We start from the raw sequence: 24040 nt of genomic DNA on the forward strand, positions 1-24040 counted from the left end.
AAAGTAGATCCTGTCCATGCTGTTTTCCAGCCAAGTCCACAAATGCCCACAGCAAGGGCAAGTTTAGAACTACAAATGCCACGACAAATTATTATGTGTGCTCAACTTTCAGAAAACGTTTCATTTTATTCCACAACCTTCCAAAAGTGCAGATGCAGATATCTTACACTGGGTTTGGGTTGAATTTGGTTATCATCTTGATGTGTGCCATGTGACACAAGGAGCACATATTCAACATCTGAGAGTTCCCGAAACAAACCTTAAAAATAATTATTTTATAAAACAGTGAAAAGTGTTTCCTGAAAGCATAAATAGTATTGGATTTATTAAGCATTGAAAGTGTCTATTTCTTTTGTAGTAGTATTATTTGCACCAAACAGCTATTCTACTATTGACACAGCATAAAACATGCAACATGTTAATAGCAATTATCTTCACAAACTGTATGATATGATTTCTTGAGTCACTTGTCATTTTTCTTGATTTCGTGAAGACAGATTTTGAGAATCCTCCTTAACAAACATTTTGAAAAATTGAAAATTGAAACATAAGTAAATATATAATTTTTGCCATTTTAAGGTAATTTATTTATATATTTATTTTTTGCCATTTTTGGTTCATGTGAATCTGCTTTGTGCATAAGTTTATTTTATTGAGTCAAGCAGACACGATACGCAAACCTCACAATAAGCCACTGGAAAGACATGTGCATATGTTCAAGCATCTAAAGAATAATTATGTTCTTATGGTAAAGAGTCGTCATCATATAACAAACCTTATTGATTTATTCAGTCCGCATTACTGAAAATATAGTGCCATGCTGAACTTACCAAGTTGATTACTTTGCTTAATGAGACATTTTTCCTGTTGCAGAGCAGGTTCAATTTTTGGAGTATTCCAATGTTTTACACAGCGAGTTCGAAAAATTTTGAGAATATCGATGTTTTAACAGAGGGACCACCCCCAAATAAATATCTATGGATTACAAATTTCTTCATATTTAAAATGGCAATTTTCCACAACTTTCCTCCATACACCTACTGAGCTGAAGAGTCTGTTGATGCCAAGGAAGTTTAAATTCATAGGTGGCAACCAGTGTTGCCACATGAAGGGAAATTTAACTTTTGCAGGGAATTTCGGACTGAAGTTTTAGCCAAAAGGGGAAAAGGGAATTTCGATTAAAAATATCACTATTTCAGGGAAATTTTAAGATTTCTGACTCGACATTATTGCAGTTTATGTCAAATTCCAGTTTCATATTCACATTTTTATTTTTTTTCTTGATTCATCTTATTTCTGCTCCCTTGAATCAACGGAAATTATACTTCTACTATTATTATATTTGTTTAAGTGAAGGGAAAAAATGGTCCAAAAAGGGAAATTGTGCCCTTAGATTGTGGGAACATGTAACAACCCTCTGTGGTCGCCATTTACTAATGGACCCTGCGTGGTCAGCATTTACTAATAGACCCTGCATCGTCATCACTAACATATTATTAGACCCTGCGTGGTCACAATATTACTTTTAAATTAACATGTTAGTTGAAAGAGTTCAGCGGGATGTCCCTGCGAGGCATACGCCCTTAGTTTTTAATTTAACTTGTTTCGTAAACGTTATTAATTTTTGTCATTTACACTGTTAAATCCATTGTTTAGTATTGCAGAGTCCTGCATGACTCATTATTAATTGTATTGTCTTAAAGCACAGTTTTTGTTATGGTATTACGTGCATCTAGTGATTTTTCCACTAGTGTTTTCTCAATATCAAACCATAATAATTTCCAGTACGTAGTTTGCAACATGTAAACAAAAAGTGAGTTGGCAACGCGTACTCTTAGTTGGAATTTATGCTGACCATGCGCCACCGCGAGTATAAATCCAGATCGGGATCTCAGTTGGCTTCCTGATGTTGGGGTTAGGTGGGAGAACAGCCACAGGCTGAACCTTGGCCTTTAATGAAGAAAATTTGAATTTGAATTGGCGAACATACAGGATAAACTGGCCTACCAGCCATCCCAGAAGGAAGGAGAAAGAAGAAGAGCCTAGCAGCAACCTACCTACCTGGTCCAATCGCTTCGGCTGATAGGTGCTCAGGTTCTTCCTGCCCTGCTTGTCTTGCAGTAACAGGACCTTCCTTAACCAGCCATCCCTGTATAGGAAACACCGGTTAGCTTTGACAATTCCCAGCTAAAGCCAGGGGTGTTGCGGTATCCTATGATCCCTTTACCTAGCACCTGCTCGTCGGGGGGTGCCGATTGGCTACGGCCAGTTCCCAGCTGGGTTTGGGGGTACCGCGTGCTTCCTACTTTCTCTTACAGCAGAGCCCGTGACGTCATTAGCGGCCAATGCACTAAACAAAATTAGGTCCTTATACTCCCCCTGGCACCTCACTGAGAGGAATAAATTGAATGTTTCCTGCCTTATCTCTTCAAGACCAGAAGTGGTGCAGGTAAATGGACGTGTGAGGTAAACGTAAATGCACGTAAGTGGTAAAGGTAAAAGACACGTGTGCTAACAGACATTCTTATGTTGAATTAATAATAAACAAATATATACATATATATATATATAAAGCTGGTGTAACCTTTCCTTATCCCAGTAAGCCCTGATATATTTATAGGATCCTATGTTCAACGACTGGTATGAAGTTAGCACATACGGGTAGACTTTTGCCATCCTCCTAATTGGAGTATCTAGTGTCGAGCACAGCCTTCATTGCTGTGCTGCTGTGTAGTTTTGGGGGTGAACATTGCAAACACTTTCAGGCAGGAATGACCTTGGCAGGAAGGAACTCTGATTGGCACCATGTTGACAACTACCTCAAGCAGCAGCACGACTGACAGAACTGGAAGTGCTTGGTTCCTGCGCTGACATCCACTTTAGGCACAAAAATATAAAGCAAGGTTTTAAACCAAATTTATTGGCATAATTTCATCAAACATTACATCGTTAACATGATGACAAGGTGGCAAGTGGAAGTTATATATGTATTGTGGAAGCTCTTGATTTGCACACACAAAACTTATGGATGCATTTCTTCTCTCTTTTTTTTTTCTTTTCTCAAAACTGTATTTATTTCATTAGAGAGACCACAATATATTTCAACTTTCTCTCCTTTGTATTTACAAGCACAGAGCTCAAGGATTCAACAGATACAGTTTAAAAGCATAATTTTTTGTTTCTTTGTTTGTAAGACACCATATAAAAATGATTCAATTGCAATGAAAACTCTGACAACAATGTCAGTGCAGGTACTTGCATATAAAATTGATGAACACTATTTCAGCTACATTACATATTTTGATAGCTGAAAATTATCAACATTTTTCTTTTGCTGGCACACTGCAGCAACACTCTACATTATTTTTTATTGCTTAACTTAATGTGATAGACTGACAATACATGAGTGATGAAATGAATCAGGGTTGCCACCATTTCCAAAATTTCCTCTACCAGAATCGAAAAATTTTCATTTTTATTTACCATTTTAGCAACGCACTTTGCCTGTCATTTTGTTTTTCTGTAAATATCATTTTCAAGTCTACATATTGTACTCAGCACATTTAAATAAACATGACGATAATACTTAATTACAATACAAATCACACCCCATAGTTTAATATTTTTTTGCTCTTTTAATAAAACTTGTGAAAGTACAGATATTTAAGATTGAAACCATATAATGATTAAATTTCGTGAACAATGTAGATACTTATAAATAATCTTTAGTGTACTTTTATTTAAATGAAACATGAAGAATAAAATGTTCTAACGTAATTCAAACAAAACCATAGCTGTCCTCTAAGGGTAATTTAGATCTGAAGTAACGAGTGACACACAGCATGTCTTGCATGGCGCATTACTCTTGTTCTACATGTCTTAAAGACATTTTACTAGTTACGGTATACAATAGTCCCAAACTCAGCTTTTTTGCATTTAAATAGTTTTAGGAAGATGGTAAGGTAACCCTTTATAACTAACTGTCCTTACTTATTACACAAGAACACATACAGGAAAGAAAGAAAAGTTTTAACACCACAGTGCTTAATAAATAAAGTCCTGAAGCCTTTCTTCAATTTATATACAACAAATAAAAATATTAAAATACCCCAGCTTACTTATGAAAAAATGGACCAGTATGAACCTCATGCACCAATGGGAAATTATGAAATAAATAATCCATAACACTAGTCAATGAATGCTGCATGAACTGCCGTGCAGTTTTGAGTGAATGTGTAGAATAACTTCTGTATCTAATAGAATAACGGTGGCAGGGCCGGATTAAGACGAAATTGGGCCTGATGCAGTATGGTAACTGTATAGCAAGTAACGCTGTGTCTGGGCATCCGAAATTCTCAAGACTTATTTTCATGTTAATATAGCAAAAGAAAACTGTTCAGCTTTAGGAAATTTCTCGTCTGTTTTCATCTGGGTCTATTTCAGGAATGCTGCAGCATCAATAGCACCCACCTTAATCCATCACTGAATGGTGGGGAGACATGGGCAGGCTAATAAGTAGAAAAAAATTAAGTACATATTTTCTGTTTAGAGAGGAGTAAAACATTTTCCAATTTCTGCACCAGCATGCATTTTTGTATATAAATTAGTGACAAGACTTCTACAATAAGTGAAAATAAAAGTAACATTGTGGAAATATCTTGTGACAATATATTAACATTGTGCAAGAAATGGGAAATTAGATATCAATTTACTGAGATGTATGAAATTGTTGGCAAAAATTATGGAGAAAGTTGCAGATTGGAGTTCACTAACAATTGGAAAGTGGCTTTTTCATGTATGACATGACCAGAAATACATATTACTATGTACTATACTTTCTTCCAGTACTCTCTCTCTCTTATACAAGTTTTAATTAATAAATATATAACTTTTTTCTTATTTGATAAACAAGCACAATTAGAAGTAGTACTTTTATCCATTTCTTATAAAATATTTTTTCTATTATTTACATCATTTGATAACAGTGGCGGAGCGTGACCTTTCCAACAGTGTAAGCCTAGCATGATGAAGGCTTGGGTTTATTTTGGGGCTGGGTCAGTGATTTATCCACAATCATCAACCCCTCCCCCATTTTTTCAGAACACCTCCCTGAAATTTTTCACAAAACCCTAATTTTGGCACTAAATTTAACCTTACACCCTTTAAAAACAAAGTTACACTACATCAGATTAAATATTCTGGATAAATCCCTGACCCTGGTGTTTTCTTTGCTAGGATGTATATCTCCTACATTTCAACTGGTAATTACGTCGGTTTTATTCCTATCACAATGAGTAACTTATCCATAAAAAAATGCAAAGTTAGATAAAATGAAGAATAATGATAATAAAGAAACGAAAACAGAAAGAAACAGAAAAGTGCTGAATACTTTTTACAACCGCTGCATAACCAAGTATCAGCTCGTACCATAAATCACAAAATTGGGGCACTTTACCGTGCCTGCTAGAGAAGCGGTGGACCTACCTACATCCACAAACCAACAACAGTTGTTCGTGCAAGAAGCACTTCGAAGCAAATGGTCGCCTGTTTTTTGGGGGAAAATTGACATATGGCTACAGTGCCACTAGAGAATCGTAGAACCGTCAATTCTGAATGGTACACAACCAACAGCCATTTCGTACGTTGTTCGAAGAGTGTTTAAACCACGGACTATGTAATTAATAAAATTTTGTACGTTTGACATGAGATTTGTAAAACTGGTTCAATATTCAGTTTTAATTAAACATTTTAATTTTAGAAAAAGTTATTGCACTTGTTAGCTCAATTACTACCAGCTGAGTTCAAATATAAACGAAAAATAGAAATCTTAATATTTCCAATGTTTGTGCTCTCCTACAAGCGAAAAACAGAAACAAGCGTTTGTATATCTAATTTCCCGTTTCTCGCTCATTTTTAGGTGTTTCTCCTTTTTCCCCTTCCTGTTAGTTTTTTGCTTCAGAATTCCCTGTTCCTGGAAAAACCTCCTTGAAACACCACTGGCTCAAATTTCCTTTGCAGCCAACCATTCATTCATACCCGACAACGCTGGAGAACCCTCCTCTTGCAGGACCTGGGTCTCGCTCGCGCGTGTTCACGGTTAGCCAGTGAAGCCAACCCAAGCTTAATGGTGCTAAATCTCGCACAAGTTTCAAAAGTCGTTTGGAAGTTGGGGTTATAAATGAAACAAGAGGGCCGCTGTTCGTGGTAGTTGAATTTTCTCAAACTTTTCACGTATGACGTCGAACTCATTACGTTGGTTGAACCATTCGAATTTATATTTATCTCTTGTTACAAATTAATATTAATAATATGTAGATCGCAGAACAATTATGGAGTTTAAAGGAGACCATGGATGTCCAGAAGGGGCAAGGGGAGGAAGCCCTTCCTGGAAAATGAATGTCAACCATAAAATAATATATTTCACACATATAATTTCATTTGTCACATCAAATTATGTTAATTATTGTAAGGGCGTTGCAGAAAAATGTTAACTTCAAAATGAATTTGTATCTTTTGAGGAGGCAACTTTATTATGGGGGAAATATACCTAGTTTACCCCCCTGGAAAAATTACTATGCTTAATCAACCCCGATGGAAAGAAATACTGCGGACATCCATGAACAACACTTTTTGTAAACATAAGGTTTGCAACGCTGTTGTAAGCCTCTGGCCTGAAGGTTTACACACGTGGGTTTTGGCCCGCTCTTCTCCACCCAGAGAACGGGCCTTGCACCCAGATAGGGTAGGCACTGCTCGTTCGCGGTCAGAAATTTGTAAGGCAAGATTCAGAAGGCTTACAGCTTTCCACAAGCAGAAGGCGGGAGATCCCATGTGCTGCCTGGCGCTGAAGTGTTGCAATCTAACAAACATGATCTCGAACACTGGTGTCGACCCGATTTGAACTTTGAAGTTGTTTACGAATTTTTGCCAGATAATTACATACATTTTACTAGAACTAATGAAGTGTAAGCCCGGCTTACACGGCTTACATGGACGCTCCGCGCCTGTTTGATAACCATTCGAGTTTGAGACTTCATCAAATCATAGCTAAAAGTTTATAAATTCCATAAAAATATGTTGTTTTCCAAATATGAGTATTTGTAGACATCTGTTAAAGTTGTTTTCCAAACATGAGTATTTGTTAAATATACATTATTTCATAAGAGAGATTACACACACAAATTATACACTTTGTCGTATATCTTCATTCTTGATTATATTGATGAGAAACTGGAAAGATGTTAAAAAATGAAGAGAATTTTGTACTGAGTTTTTCCTTTTTGTATTTATACAGACAGCAAGCAGTAAAGAGATTCATTATCTACTGCATTCACTCAAAACTGCAATACACACTCACTGTAGCATAGTAACATTTTTTAAAAATCATGTAAGTAAATACACTTTTAAGAAACATGAAATAATCAGTCATTATCTTTTATTCTAATTGTATATTCTTTTTTTTTTACTGTAAAAACATAATAGTTAATCCCACTCATACACACAAGCGCACATAACTTTGGTACAGAAGTATACAGGCATTTGTATTGGTAATACTGTTGTCATATCCCTGGCAATCAATGCGAGTGGAGCTCTGTAATAAAGCTGGTCCCACTAAAAACAGGAATAATACTTAATACAAATACATTTTGAAACGCTCCATTGTACATAATAAACAAACAATGCAGACTTGCAGAATGTACATAACTAATAAAGTTCTCCATACAGTATCAGCAAGAATTTAACACTTGATTACCTCTTGACTGTCTACTATTTTTGTTGTTGAAATGACTAGCACATCCGTCAACATTCTTTTCAATTTACATTCAATGCACTGCATCACACATACATAAAAAAGCAACCATGAATTTTAAACATTACTTGTAAGTGTGATACTTTAAGTGTGATCATTAGGAATAGAAATAAAACTAGGACTCAGCTGATGCCAATACCAATATATCAATATTGGAAATCTGTAGGTTGAGGTTCATATTTAATCAATGATACTTTTCCAAAGCAAATAAATCCTTCGATGTATGCAAAATACTAAATGTCTTGTTTGTCGAAACTGATACACAAATTATGTAAAACAAACGCTGCACATTAATTCCATGCCAAAATTGCATGTTGAATTTTTATACGGTTAGCCCCTGGAATCAACCGATGTAAAGTATTGGTTTGAATTTAATCGCTGATACAAGAGCCCGAATATCTCACAGAGTCTGCAAAAATGTCATGCAACACTTTTGTGGAATTGAATTATCCTGAAAATTGTGCAAAATTTGAAAATATTTCATTTACTTGTGAAAAATGATTTTCTTTTATTCAACAAGCTACTTCAAAAATTCTGATGCAATTCTTTGAATATTTAAAAGTAAAACTCGCTATTGTATAATTGCAATGGAATCCTTATATGTAGATATGAGTGCGAGCGTGCGTGTGTGTACTCATATATAGATTGGCACCATGACAAGGGAGCACATGCGGAGGAATTGAGGTAGGGTCTCTCACATTCTCAGCCTTTATCAAGTGGAGATGATGTGATCAACCACATTTTGGTGGCCCTCACTTTTTCATGAAATTTTTTACATTAATTCCAGACCATTTTATAATGCTTAACTTAAGTGTTCAACTGCCACGCTATTCTAGAGATTAAAATTTATTCAACATTATACAATATAAATGAAGTAAGAAATATTCACAAACTTATATTTGAATTATGTTCAAAAATATATTAATTTTGTTTTCATCCTCTACTTTACTTTACAAAATAATAATTTTTTTTGAAATTTCCAGCTCAAAAGGAATCCTGAGATTAGTAAATTCATCAGCAATGTTAACGATAAAGTGATATTGTCAACTTTGGCCGATTCCAAATAGTACTGACGTGTCTAAACCAAGCGTCAAGTCAACCTTGCAGCAGGTTTTCGCATATGTAGATCCAAACGTTCGCGCAAGAATATAGTTCCACTGAGACGGGTTCCATTCCGACACAACTGCATACTTGCAAGAAAACAGTTATTTAATTTGTAATATACAGACAAAATAATACATCCATTAGCAGGTATGGACTTAATTGGTTGCAATCACTGTGCAGACGAACTTAGAACCGCAGATTCGCCAACTGGAATATGTATTGCATTGGAGAGACACTGAAACTTTAGAGCGAGTCGAGCGAGACTGAATGTGATGCAGAGCGCGTGGAATCGGTGATACCAGTGTTGCACATCCCACTATTTTAACCCTATGTTTATTGTAGAGCGGCGAGAATGGCTGAATCTCCTGTTCAGCGCGCGGTTTTACCCGAATGTTTTTTGGGCTTCATCCGAAGGGAAATGCTCTTCAAAGTCAAGCAAGTTGTTTTAAATGTATAAGCCTCCTTGCGGCAACAAGACCAAAGTAAAACAGGGCGTGAGGTGATTTGCCGTCAATGTGCGCATGAATTGTATCACGGGTGTTGAATGATTTGCAGTTTGAGTTTAGCAAGAGGAAACGATTGTTTGACGACAAAAGAATCTCCGCGGTATTAAAAGATATCGCAGTGAGAAGAAACATGTTTATTATTTGGACGAGACGTCCTTCAACTCGGTGGGTCGGAGAAGGGGGAATAAAACATGGAAGGATACAACCATACAAAACCACCGCCAGGGCTGAAGAAACCGACGATGAGGGGAAGGGGGAGGCTTATTGTTTCACCCACTGGCGGCAATGAAAGCTTTGTTGAAGGCGCATATTTACTGTTCCGCGCAAAGAAAGGGAAGGGTGATTATCAGCAAGAAATGGACAGACCAAGATTTGAATCCTGGTTTAGTGAAGTGATTCATAAATTGAAACCAGAGTAATAGCGACAGACAATGCACCTGATTGTATATATCACCTATAACAAATCATGCTTTTTTGGTGGTATAACTTGAATTGCGTGTGTCTTACAGTAACGGATGTATTGCGAACGAAGCAACCACGTTTCTCATAAATGTATTTCTTTCTAAACCAAAAACAATAATTTGTCATTAAATTCAAGAGGGCCTATCGTTGTTTACTTTTATCTCCGTTTATTTTTCGTTTTGCGTGCTCGAAATATACACACATGCTCTCATGTTTTAGAAGTTATTTCGTTCTCATATTAAGTAATGACACATTTATTAAATAATATATGCGCAGGAAGTACATTTAAAATTTTATGTTTCAGGAGACAAAGAGAAGCAAAAATACATTCCACTTGACATGCATGCGGGTTTTGATGTGGTGTGCGGTTGGCAACACTGTGGATTTTCTCAGTGTCTGCGATGTAAGCAGCTCGGCGGTTGAGGAAAGACTGGCACGGAAGATTCTGAGCTCAGTTCTCGCGCGGATTGATACATAAAACCTGCTGCAAACTTAGCCTGACGCGCGGCTTAATGAGTAATTTTGAAGAGAGAAATGTAATATACCTATTCTGAACAATTTAAAATTCCTGTAATGTTCTAGTATTGGAATCAGCTCACCCCTAGAGGAAATAATTCTATCTTACCTACAGAAAAGTAAATTAACACAACAAATGGAAAACACAATCATGAAATATAAAGCTAATGTGCAAATATTTTTAGACATAGTGGATTATTTTTAACTTTATTTTTTAAAAAAAAGGCTGAGGGGCATATACACAGGCACACAGAATTGAAATTTAATCAATAAGAAGTTGCTTTCCATTTTAAAAATATACTGTATATCTCTTCTTTTGAGCAGTCTCAAAATAAATCATGGTTTGTTAAATATACTATGATTTGGATATTTCTTTTCACATTATTAATTAATTAAAAGCATGGTAAATAGCCATGTTTGAAAGAAGCTGATCATCTTTTATTTTTTAAATGAAAAATATGTGTTGTCATTATTGGTTGGTAACTTCAACTCCAATATTAATGATAAGAGCATTAAAAAAATACTTTGAAAATAAACATGGGTGGTCATTTTCCTGCTACTCAATACTCTTTTCCTGGTTTGCAAGGGTTAAAATCTAAAATATAGTATTGTTTACAGTTGCATAGTTCAAGAATGTAATGAATATGTGTAAAATTGAGGCATTGGTTTGGCTTTTTGAAACACCAAAGAAGTATGAAACAACTTTTTTTTAATTTAGAAAGAAAAGTATACACCTAAGATATATTTCAGACCTCAAAGTGTGGTTTAATTTCACTTAATGAAGAGATTGGCTAATCAGGACTCAATCTACATTTTAAAGTGGGATCAAAAACACTGTGAAATGTGCCTCCAAAAGGATTTAAAACCTGGGACCACTTAATTACATGGTAACAGAGGCAGACATTGAGAAGGACACCCTTTCATATTTAGGAAAGGAAGGGTGTGGGTATCAAACTCTTTACAACAATGGATTTAATTAGTTTCATAGGAAAAATTAAATAGTTCATATTGAGAAATATGGCTCAAAGGTGAAATTTTGAAGTTCGAAATCACAACAGCGTTACTCTAATACTGGAGTGTCTGTGTACCTACTGTTACCTCAATTTAATGTTTTTTTTTCAGCGGATCAAGGTGAAAAAACTTAAAATGCAGACCAATTTTACATTTTGGTTTATTGGGGCCATGAAGATACAGGGAAATGTAAAATCTTGGAATGCAAAACAGGGTTTCTGCTTAGCCGAATGATTAACTATCTTGTTTTTGGCACAAGTAATCCCAGGTTTCATACCCTGAGTGTCCTAAAATTTTGGTGTTGCCCCAGCATCATGTGGACAATTGGGGAGTTATTTGGTCTGATTGGGCTTTGGCCCTTAAAGGGTTATTGTGCTACAGATTTCTACTGATTTATTTTAATCAGAGAAAAGTTCTAGAAGTTTGGCCAAACTTTCATTGCATTATATGCAAGAAATATTCATTTAGTTTCAAGAAGTTGTAAATTAGGAGGGGAAATAAAATCCTGAACACATTTTCTGATATTGTGGAGAAATAGTTGTCAAACATCACATTGTGAACATTCATTATGGCTTCATACTAGCACATGTTAGTCCTCATCGGTGGCCGTGCGGTCAAAGGTGCTGTGCTTTGGGCTCCGACTGCAAAACGGCATGGGTTTGAGTCTGCCTGGGTTGAGTCTCTCGGTTCTCGACCTGTGTACAGGACTGGTGGCAACCCACCATCGTGAGGAAATTGGGGAGATACAAGTGAGTAGCGTAATCCGGTCTCAGAAATCTCCTTTAACGGCTAGGGGTTCGATGTGCTGACCACACATCACCCCATTACTGGTTCAAGTTCTCCACAACTCTAGGTAGAATTGTGGGAGGGAGACTGGCAGTCGGGAGATCGGCCTAGGCCCTTCAAGGGTTGTCGAGCCATGGGTTATTACTTTACTAGCACACATTGACAAAATGAATCATTTAAAGAAGTAAATTAATGGGAAAAAAATGCATAATTGTTACCTACAATACAATGCACAAATCAGAAGCAACAAAAGTTGTCTTTAAAACAAACTTATTTAAATATGAATTTCAATAAAGCACAAACATATTTTTCAACTATTCACTAATTCTCAAATACTGTTAAGGCAAGATCGAAAGAAATGTACATATCGTTGTTTTCATCGAGTTCCACGTACTATGTTTCAAAATAAGATGTAGTGCAAATCCTTAGAAATAAACAGAAAAACTTCGAATACAAGAATGTGATTTTAAACACCTACTACGTCGCTGATACTATAATAAAAGTTAAAATAACTTGTTTCCTTTGAGAAAGGAAGAACTTTTTAAACCATTGGATTTGCATTTCAACTTGTTATCTACATCGACACAAACATACATCTACCCCAAAGCCACATGGTCATACGTGTAAATATTGTAAACAAAAATATTTTCGATAGTTGCAGTAACATAATCCCTTAACTGACTATTAAAAAACACCAAGACTCAAAATAAAAATCTGAACACTTTCTATTGTGCTCAAAAAAAAAAAAAAAATGAACAAGGCTTAAATGTTCTCATGCCACAAACAATAATTCATATTAATGCTATAGCAGAAGTTAAGATTCTGGTAAAATTATCATTAACTTCATTGGTGGTAACCTAATGAATCAAGTTCTTAGTAATGGTCCATGGTCCATTCATTATCATAAATTACAACAATGTACCTTGTTGTGGTATATGTCCATCCAACTCCAAGTATAGCAAAGATTGTCAGGAACGATGTAAAATTATGTAACAGGGGTGTAAGAGGTTAAGGGAAAAGAACAAAATATGCATATTTTATTCTTCTCATCTTTACCTTTCAGTTACCTGATATTATATAATTTTACCACACTTCTAAAGATAATTTCTGGTAACTGGTATCGAAATATAAAATTCCAATGGACATATACTATAATTCCTTTCATATTTAACGTATCATCAATGACCAAAACATATCAAGAATGGAGAAAATCCTGAGAAAGATTTAGGTCACATGAAAACACTATTTAGGAACACTGATTTATCTTAACAATGTAACAAATTTGACACACATTTTCGTTTATATTTGTATTACTCAGTCAAGAATGGAATGTAAATTGTTGACAATCCTTAAACTAAAAATTATATTTTTCACATTGAAGTATTCCACTGAAAGAATAAATGCTTTCTTATCATACATATGAACTCTCCATAAACTTTAAATGTTCTGTAAGCATTATTTGTATATTCATAATAACGAAAAGTGCACACTTGCGAAAAGTAACATACATTATATTTGTACTCATTTCTTTTCAATTAGAATAGTTTTATTTTGTTAACAATGATAAAGAGGAAGTTTTGAAGTACTTGTTACACAATTCTTATTTTTGTATTCTTCTAAAATGTTACATACAAATGCAAATTATGAAGACACACACACACATTCTTCATTTTCATGATACAATTACTTTAGATATATAAAATTAAAACAATGAAAAAACCTATTCAATCTAATAAATAAATAAATAAATAATAAAACAGCTGCCAAAGAATAAACAATAAATAATAATGCATTTGAATGATTCACAAAAACTGCAAATCATATATTTTGCAATACATATAATTAATTTCATAGAAAGTTTGTGAAATAACACAATTTGATGAAAAAATCACTTCCATTCAGCTCTCATACAAACACATGCATGCAATAATGAACAAGGAAGAGGATACTTGATTAGAAAATAATCACATACATAATTTATAACAGAACGCAAAAACTCAAATCTCGTAGTAGTTTGTATACATGTTTGTGATCTTGTTACTTTCTCACACATGATCAATACATACCATTTTACAACATGAAAATCAAAGTAACAAACCTGAAATGTGTGTATGTGGCATGCGGTTAACCTTGCACATTGTGTATTAACCATTCACTGGTATATGTGAGCTCTCACCCTAAGGTATATTTGTAAATATTTCAGGTTGAGATTTTGGTATAACTTGCTGGTCTTATCTGCCATTTGTCATATCCATGGAAAGACAAATATCAATTTTAGGTGGTGCCACTGCTCTCTGCCTACAGAGATGTATGTCACTTACACGGTAGTCCGTATTTGTGAGTGCGACAGTCACACACACACAGCAACTACATAACAGATTTCTTCAAATTATTTTCTTTCTGTGTCCATTGTATTTGTGTTTTCACTGTTATCATGTTTTGATTCCATAACTGGGCAGTGTTTGATTCTCAATACTCAAATTTATGTCGATGAGCCAATGAACAGTAATCACGGTAGCAACATAGATTAACCTGCCAATGAAGATGAACTTAATTTACTTGTTTTTTCTCAATATATTGGGTATGATGAAACTAAAGGGTGGAATGCAATATTAGAATATCATTTGTTATTATATAATAAACTTTAAACTGTAGTGATACATATATTACACAATAAATGTTTAAAACTATTTTTATTGTGATGAAAGTAAAGTATGATCAACACGTTCACATGTATACCAATCACGTTACTCTGCAACACATATATCAATGAAGAATTAATGACAGCTTTTGTTAGATTTCAAACTGACTTTCCAAGTGTAATTACAGAACATTAATGGAATCCAGAATAAATAAACAAAATCAAACCTTTTTGGTGTAGTTACTTCAAATTAATTCTCTTGTGGTTTTACAGAATGTTGCCATGAAAGACTGATTGATGGACATGCTGAAGTACTTGAGGAACAAATGAGCAGCCTGAGTTTTGTTTTAAAATATTCAATAAATTATTCCAAAATATTAAAATCGCTGGCATTTCACTGTAAAATCCTTTTTTCCAACACTATACTGGTGCATAACATGTGAAAATTTGCATCATTTCCAAGGTAATACAACTGCAAAATTGCTGTATGGCATTTTAGCACACACAAAATACACAAACTCCAGAAAAGTATGGGTTAATACCATGAATAAATCCCAACAGATACTTCCTGAGATTGATGCTGCTGGTATCAGCCAATACTGAAACGTTGGCATTGGCATCAGCTCACCCCTTGTAACACAAATGTTCTTAACATGTTCGAATGAAACTTATACACACAATCAATCATGTGACACCAGGTACCATGTCTGTTCCAGATAATGACACATGCAAGTGCTGTCTTTTAACAATTCGTTGACCTGTTATGACAGAAACATTTGCATGTACAGTCAACTCTCGATTCTACGACCCCGGGTATAACGACCCTCTCGAAGTAACGACCCTTTTCCCGGGAACCGTGAAAAATTTAGAAAAAAATAGAAAAATTTGGAAAAAAAAAATTGAAAAAATGAAGGAAATCGGCCAAAAAATGCGTTGTTTTTTCCTCCACTCATTCCCTTTACGAGCGCTCTACCGCTCACAATTAGGTCTGAACTAAAAATAGACACCACCACACCATGCTTGAGTGATATCCAATAGCACTTGACCTCTGCCCTCCCCTCCCTCAAGCGCACCAATGTTACACCGCACCCGACGGCCGCTACCCAACGCGCCAGGCTTGCTCTTGGATACGCGAGAAAAGAAAATCGAATGTGCTTGGATGTTATTTTAAATCGACTTGACTTGTTTCCTTGTCCTAAGAGCTGCTTAAAACTCGCGGAGGAGGGGGGGGGGGGGAGGAGCAGCCTGAAATGACTGCTGGACTTGCAGACTTTGCCAATGTGTATGGCAGGTCAAGCTCTTTCATCGATAAATACACCACCTTGAGAGATAAGATCGCAGGAATGTTCGAAAATACAGATGATTGGCGCCTGGAAGTCTGGCCCATCTGTCCAGCTCTGACCTAGAGTTCAGCAGGTTCCCGTGAGTGAGCAACTCTCGGCCTTGTAGACGACAACTTCCGGTAACAGCTTTCATTCAAAACGTGTTCTTTGTTCCCTGCAACACTTCATAAAAAAGCGAAACTTTTAGATAATCAAAACCACATTGGTGAACTAAAGATCGTCAAGCCGCTTAATGCGTTGTCATCCAGGTTTCCATAAAAGTTTACTTCGATCTTACGTGCATCATAATCCCACTTCATACGTTTTCCTAATTGTGTAGATGTCGTAATATCTGCCAAAAAAGTGTTCCGTTGGCTGACTGACTTCTCCCACTTTTCATGTCAGCAAACGTGGAGGGGGGGGGGGCGATGCAGATTGTTTCAGCCCCGATTTTCTTGCTGATGCGGGCTGATTACAGGCGAGGGTGGAAAATGACCCACCCCTCTTCCTTTCCTTTGACGTCTAAAATGGGGCAACCAGTTCTGGATATATTCTTGAAACGAACAAAAACCATAGAACAAGTAATAAAAAAACGTGACCCAACTCCCTTTCCCCAGCTCATTCTCCGCCACTGGTGTGCACGGCAATGTTGATAATTGCAGAATTGTTTTTTTTTTTTTTAATGCTGTTGTCTGCATAGGAAATATTGCCCCTATTATTGTCTGTTGCATGGTAAAACGTAAAGCAAGGGTCATTTCTTTCTTCCTTACACTGCTGTTAAAAGTTCCGTCTTTGACAGTTGCGTTATCTTTAAAATGCTGGGATTATTCTCTTCCGCCACCTGTTGCTCGAACTTCCAGCCGGTCTCTTTGTTTTTACGATGCAGCTGGCGCCAGTGTTTTGTCTAGCATCTGCAAAGCTGTCCCTTGCCGATAACAGCGATGACTCATCCAGCGTGAAGAAAAAGGTTATTGTTTTGAATCTCGCAAAGTTGTTTTGATTTGACGATAACGAAATTCGATCTCCAGAAAGGAAAACAAGAGTTAAAATAACTTCATGTTCTGCGCCTTCTGATAAGCAAATCTTTAATTTAATTTGCATCCGCTTTTTCAGAACCATTCATGTGGAGGGGGAAAAAAAGAGTTCAATGTAGGAATGGTCGCTGAGACCGATTAAAAAGACATTATTCAAGGTGAAAACGTTTGGAGGGGTGGGTGTTTGACATCGAGAATACTCCTAAATCCAACATTCAATCGTCGATTAACATGAGAGTAAATAACGATCTACCATTTTGACATGTGAAAATGCGCAATTTCATAAAGCTTGTTTTCAGTTCGTTTTATGCTGATGGGCTAATCGGGACTAAATATACAGTTTAAAGTGAAATTCAATTCCAAACCCGAATGATTATCGACTGCCACGCTGTTTAATGACGTGTCCTAGAATACGCATTGGGTGAAAACAGATCGCAAGTTGCACGTTTCCTTTTTCACGCTGGATTACAATGCAAGTCAAGGAAGGAGTTTGGACTGCTCCCTTGAATGGGGAAGGAGGGAGAATGAAGTTGGTTGAAGCAAAGAAAAGTGACTTTTTTTACGATGTATTTTACACAGCAGAACCAGAATGAAAATTACAGCCCTGCCTTTATTTTTTTGTCTGGTACCTAGAGACAACCTGTGTTGTTTCTCCCGAGAGATCTAATCTTACCAGTTAATCTTGTAACAGACAATGCTCCAGTGAACCTGTATAAAATCCAACATTCATTCTGCCCGATTATCTCCCGACTTTTGCTGGCACCAGTCTGACTGGTGTCAAGATTCTTCGAGTTTCGCTTGCAATAAGCGAGAGATTGTTTTCCTTTCCATTGGTCTCAGTGCACACGGGTTTCTCAGGAACTAGAATTGTAAGAATTTACTGGAAAAGCAACGACTGTGCACAATTGAAACAAAGTAACATTATTATAAATTCTCGTTTGTGAAAACTTTTTCATGTTCTATTTTCCTTCTCACAACACGCATCCTGTGCATAACAGGTTGTATAACTACCAGGATAAATGGTGTTACCATCTCCTAGGCATCTTTCTGTCCGTTTCAGCTCCCTTTAAGCTGAAAATTGGTGCAAATTCCAATAACGACCCCTTCGAAATAACGACCCTTTTCCCGGGAACTGTGAAAGGTCGTTGAATCGAGAGTTGACTGTATTTCTCAAAACAAAAACTGTTCATTTGTTCCATGCACTCATCGATCAGAAACTTATCAAAACATTCAATAGTGTACCCTATCAAAAAATTTATTTACCTTTCCTCCCAGGAATTTGGGAGACAGGACTTTCTTTCAGTTTGAAATGAAATGATAAAGTTATCGTATTTATTCACCAGAAACAAGACCTCTTCAAACACAATCATGCAGTACTATTTTGAGATTCAGTGTAAATTATTACCTTGCACTCACTTGCTACTAAACTGATTTACTACAAAGCAGTAAGTAATAACATTTAATGTGTGCATATTCTTTCAAGACATTGTCACTCACACCTCTTGAATATATTTTGGAAAAATAGAGTACAACACAACTTTTTCTCTGACATGTACTTTTACATAAAAAAAAAAACATACACACAGATATTCTTTACACTCAGAATTAACTAAACGAAATGCATAGAAATTCACTGGCCTAAGAGTGTAGTGTGCTGTGTTAACAATTATGTGTCCACAAATAGAAATTAATGTAAATGAACTGCACTAAAACAATTTTTTTCACTGGTAAGTATTAAAAGTTTCACAAAAATACCAATAACAGAAAAGGAAGGGAGGTACTTCAGGCACAATTTTTCTTTAGTTAGTGGCTTACATAACAGCACAAATATACAGTAAACCAACTTAAGAAACTATTATACAATGGGTTCTTACATATGCTTCATTTTCTGCGGAAGTCGTATAACCAACAGACTGCAACCTCACGTATATGTAAAGATATTAGAAATTACACAAATACATTATAAAAGTACAGCATGTAGTTTCAACAATGCTATCATATTCAGATCTGCCAAGCTTATCAGAAAGAATAGTTTAATATCAAGTTACTATCAAAACAACAATGACACACATATGCAGCAAGGTTTAAGTCCATTGGTTTTAAAAATCAACAAGAATTATTGTATCTCAACACCAGATTAATATTTCGAGAAACTGTCGTATCTTCCAACTAGTAACTGCGTTACTACCGTAAATACCTGGCAGTGAAAAGTCTTCAGTACCATTGTTGGAAACCAATAATGGTACATACACATATATTTTGTGTGTGTGTGTGTATATATATATATTTATTTATGCTAGTTTGGTTTTATTTTATCCAATAACAACACTGTTTCATGTATGAAACAAGCCATACACAAAGTATATGTCTACTAGCCTGAAGCAAATGTCGAAGCTACTCTTGATGATACACGAGTACATTCTGCAGCCGACGCACGAGGGCTAACAAATGAAGGGCACTTTCTCATCACCTTGCCCAACCCACATAATGTCTTATTTCACAAACCTGTGAAATTAAAAAGGCATGTTTAAATAATAGATTAAGGGTATTTTTCTGTTTTTTTTGCAGGTTTTCATAAATAGAAGTTTAGTACAGAATAAACAAAATTATACATGTAAGCTTCATATTTAGTTTTATTGGGCAAAAGTTAGGAATAGAACATGCTTCAAAATATTCTGTGGGATTATTACCTGGGACTCTGGAATTCATACCAACACTCTTAAACAACTTTGTTAAGTTATAGTCATTCCCATGTGAAATATATCTGAAGAGTTCAATTTTGAAAAAATACAGTTTATTTAGATATTCAATAAAAGAAACAATGTGAATGAATTTTGCTTTTACACTACAAGAACACCAAAACAGAATTATGGAAGGAGATATTAGATTGGCATTTTTAGAACGGTAGACTTTCAACTTTGATTAGGTTATGTTTTAATTCCTGGGAATATGGAAACTAATTTGAAACACTGGACTGAGGAAGTGGTGACTAACTGCTTCTAAGTACCAATTTTTTTCCCTTTTGTTACTTTCTTTTTCAATAAAATCGGTCTACTCACCTAATTTACAGAATTATACACTACTACATCTCTCCAATGCACTTTATGGCTGTCACTGAACCCAAGATGCAGGTACCCACAATGGTTCTGTCTCAACCCGGTTGACAGCTCTCACTAGTTGTTCAAATGCCACAGACAAATCTGCATTAACAATTGTTTCGTCGAACCAGTGGTCATAAAGGAATTCAATTCGCTCACCACTTCGTATGATTTCCTCAAACTCTTCATCCTACAAAGAGAATTTCATCAAATATGAGATCACAGCAAAAAAATCTTCTAATGAGTGGATCACAGTTATGTTGATTAGCAAACAGGATGAAGTAGTTTTTCTCTTCTAATAAACTACTATAAACTCAACAATATTTTGTATTTATATTATACAATATGTTTAATTATAATTTCTTAAAAGTTTACATAACCACAGCTTGAAAATATTAAATACAGTCAACTCTCAATTCAACGACCTTTCACAGTTCCCGGGAAAAGGGTCGTTATTTCGAAGGGGTCGTTATTGGAATTTGCACTAATTTTCAGGTTAAATGGAGCTCAAATGGAAACAAAGATGCCTAGGAGATGGTAACACCATTTATCCTGGTAGTTATACAACCTGTTATGCACAGGATGCGTGTTGTGAGAACGAAAATAGAACATGAAAACGTTTTCACCAAAAATATTTTAAAATCACGTTTCTTTCAATTGTGCACACTTGTTGCTTTTCCAGGAAATTCTTACAATTCAAGTTCATGAGAAACCCGTTTGCACCGAGGCCTACTGAAAGGAAAACAATCTCTCGCTTATTGCAAGCAAAACTCGAAGAATCTTGACACCAGCCAGACTGGTGCCAGCAAAAGTCGGGAGATAATATCGGGCAGAATCAATGTTGGATTTTATACGGGTCTACTAGAGCATTGTATGTTACAATATTAACTGGTAAGATTAGATCTCTCGGGAGAAACAACACAACCTTTCTAGGGGGGAAAAAAAGGGCAGGGCTGTAATTTTTGTTCTGGTTCGGCTGTGTAAAATACATCGTAAAAAAAAGTCATGTTTTCTTTGCTTCAACCAACTTCATTCACCCTCCTCCCCCATTCAAGGGAGCAGTCCAAACTCCTTCCTTGACTTGCATTGTAATCCAGCGAAAAAGGAAACGTGCAAATTAGTTGTTTACACCCAATGCGTATTCTAGGACACATCATTAAACAGCATTAAACAGCGTCGCAGTCCATAATCATTCCGGTTTGGAATTGAATTTCACTTTAAACTGTATATTTAGTCCCAATTAGCCCATCAGCATAAAATGAACTGAAAACAAGCTTTATGAAACTGTTGATTTTCACGTATCAAAATGGTAGATCATTATTTACTCTTACATTAATCCACCATTTAATGTTGGATTTAGGAGTATTCTCGATGTCAAACACCCACTCCTCCAAAAGTTTTCCCCTTGAATAATGTGTTTTTAATCGGTCTCAGCGACCATTCCTACATTGAACCTTTTTTTTTTTTCACATGAAGAAAAGGGATGCGAATTAAATTTACAGATTTGCTTATCAGAAGGTGAAGAACATGAAGTTATTTGAACCCTTGTTTTCCTTTCTGGAGATCGAATTTCATTATTCAAAACAGCTTTGCGAGATTCAAAACAATAACTTTATCCTTTATCCTTCCCCCAGGATGAGTCATTGCTGTTATATGCAAGCAAGAGCTTTGCAGACGCTAGACAAAACACTGGCGCCAGCTGCATCGTAAAAACAAAGAGACCAGCTGGAAGTTCAAACAACAGGTGGCGGGCGAGAAAAATCCCACCATTTTAAAGATAACGCAACTGTCAAAGACGGAACTTTTAACAGCAGTGTAAAGAAGAAAGAAATGACCCTTGCTTTACGTTTTACCATGCAACAGACAATAATACGGGCAATATTTCCTATGCAGACAACAGCATAAAAAAAAAAGAAAAAAAAAAAGAGAGGACGGACCTGAATTCTGCAATTATCAACATTGCAGTGCACACCAGTGGCGGAGAATGAGCTGGGGAAAGAAGGGGTGGTCACTTTTTTTTTTTACTTGTTCTATGTTTTTTGTTCGTTTTCAAGAATATATCCAGAACTGGTTGCCCCATTTTAGACACCAAAGGAAAGAAAGAGGGGTGGGTCCACTTCCCTCCTCGCCTGTAATCAGCCCATGTGTACACACGAGCAAGAAAATAAATCCCCCCCCCCCCCTTTGCTGACAGGAAAAAAGGGAGAAGTCAGTCAACCAACGGAACACTTTTTTGGCAGATATTATGACATCGACACAATTAGGAAAACGTATGAAATGGGAAACGGGAGTTATGATGCACGTAAGATCGAAGTAAACTTTTGTGGAAACCTGGATGACAACGCATTAAGCAGGTTGACGATCTTTAGTTCGCCTATGTGGTTTTGATTATCTCTAACAGTTTCACTTCTTTATGAAATGTTGCAGGGAACAAAGAACACGTTTTGAATGAAAGCGGTTACTGGAAGTTGTCGGCTACAAGGCCGAGAGTTGCTCACTCACGGGAACCTGCTGAACTCTAGGTCAGAGCTGGAGAGATGGGCCAGACTTCCAGGTGCCACGCATCTGTATTTTCGAACATTCCTGCGATCTTATCTCTCAAGGTGGTGTATTTATCGATGAAAGAGCTTGACCTGCCATACACATTGGCAAAGACTGCAAGTCCAGCAGTCATTTCGGGCTGCCCCCCCCCCCTTCCCCCATGCATTTTCAGCAGCTCTTAGGACAAGGAAACAAGTCAAGGTCGATTTAAAATAACATCCAAGCACATTCGATCTTCTCTTATCGCGTATCCAAGAGCAAGCGTGCAAAACAAGCCTGGCATGTTGGGTAGTTGGGTAGCAGCCATCGGGTGCAGGGTAACATTGGTGCGCTTGAGGGAGGGGAGGGCAGAGGTCAAGTGCTATTGGATATCACTCAAGCATGGTGTGGAGGTGTCTATTTTTAGTTCAGACCCAATTGTGAGCGGTAGAGATCTCATGAAGGGAATGAGTGGGGAAAAAAAACACGCATTTTTCGGTCGATTTTCTTCAATTTTTCAACTTTTTTTCCAAATTTGTCAACTTTTTCTAAATTTTTCATGGTTCGCAGGAAAAGGGTCGTTACTTTGAGAGGGTCGTAGAATCGAGAGTTGACTGTAAGTAAAATTTCAATCATCTTGCTGTAAATAAAAAAGTCATAATCATGCTGCTTATTATTACTTGTTTCAGGGAAATATTTGAAAAATTCGGTTGACAGGTGAAAGCATTTCAATATCAAATGCCAAAGAAGATACAACTATCATATTATTAATATTGTGAAACTTACCGTGAACCCTCTGGAATTATTTTCATCAAACGTTGAACGTGCATAGGCTTCATGCCTTGTGTCCTTTAATATATCAAATGGAGGTGGCTTAATATAAATTACAAATGGTTTTAGTTGAGGAGTTCGCAACATTTTCAAAGCCTGCAAAAATAAAAATAAAAAAATTACAGAATCATTTAAATAAGGATTCACCACAAAAATTCAGATATAAATTTGAACAGATACCAAGTTGTTTCCAACCACTAATGATACTTAAAGTTTTCACACGTGAATTAGTTTTCACTTACTAAAATTTACTAAATGTACTCAGTGGAATCCATTAATCGTTTAGCATAATTTATGTAGCAGTAATGGAAGTGACAATTTCTTGTCTGTTGTACACCAACGATGTGAGCTAATTTACAGATAAATCACTTCAAACAGAAACAACTTTTTTAAAATTGC

General features: G+C 36.1%; 1 protein-coding gene across 3 annotated transcripts in view; it reads right to left on the reverse strand.

The window, feature by feature from the left end:
- Positions 1 to 7013: 7013 nt before the first annotated feature.
- The window catches only part of metro (membrane palmitoylated protein 7-like protein metro), a 77855-nt gene continuing 60828 nt past the window's right edge, over positions 7014 to 24040 (reverse strand). For all 3 annotated transcript variants that reach the window (XM_083122255.1, XM_083122253.1, XM_083122256.1), the window contains 3 exons: positions 23597 to 23737; positions 20252 to 20480; positions 7014 to 19697 (listed from right to left, as the gene is read on the reverse strand). In XM_083122255.1, the coding sequence (XP_082978381.1) occupies positions 20304 to 20480; positions 23597 to 23737 (318 nt within the window). In that variant the 3' untranslated portion in view covers positions 7014 to 19697; positions 20252 to 20303. The remainder of the gene's footprint in view (positions 19698 to 20251; positions 20481 to 23596; positions 23738 to 24040) is intronic.

Source organism: Lepisma saccharinum, chromosome 5, assembly GCF_977018435.1.
Source record: "Lepisma saccharinum chromosome 5, izLepSacc3.1, whole genome shotgun sequence".
In the NCBI taxonomy this organism is placed as follows: Eukaryota; Metazoa; Arthropoda; class Insecta; order Zygentoma; family Lepismatidae; genus Lepisma; species Lepisma saccharinum.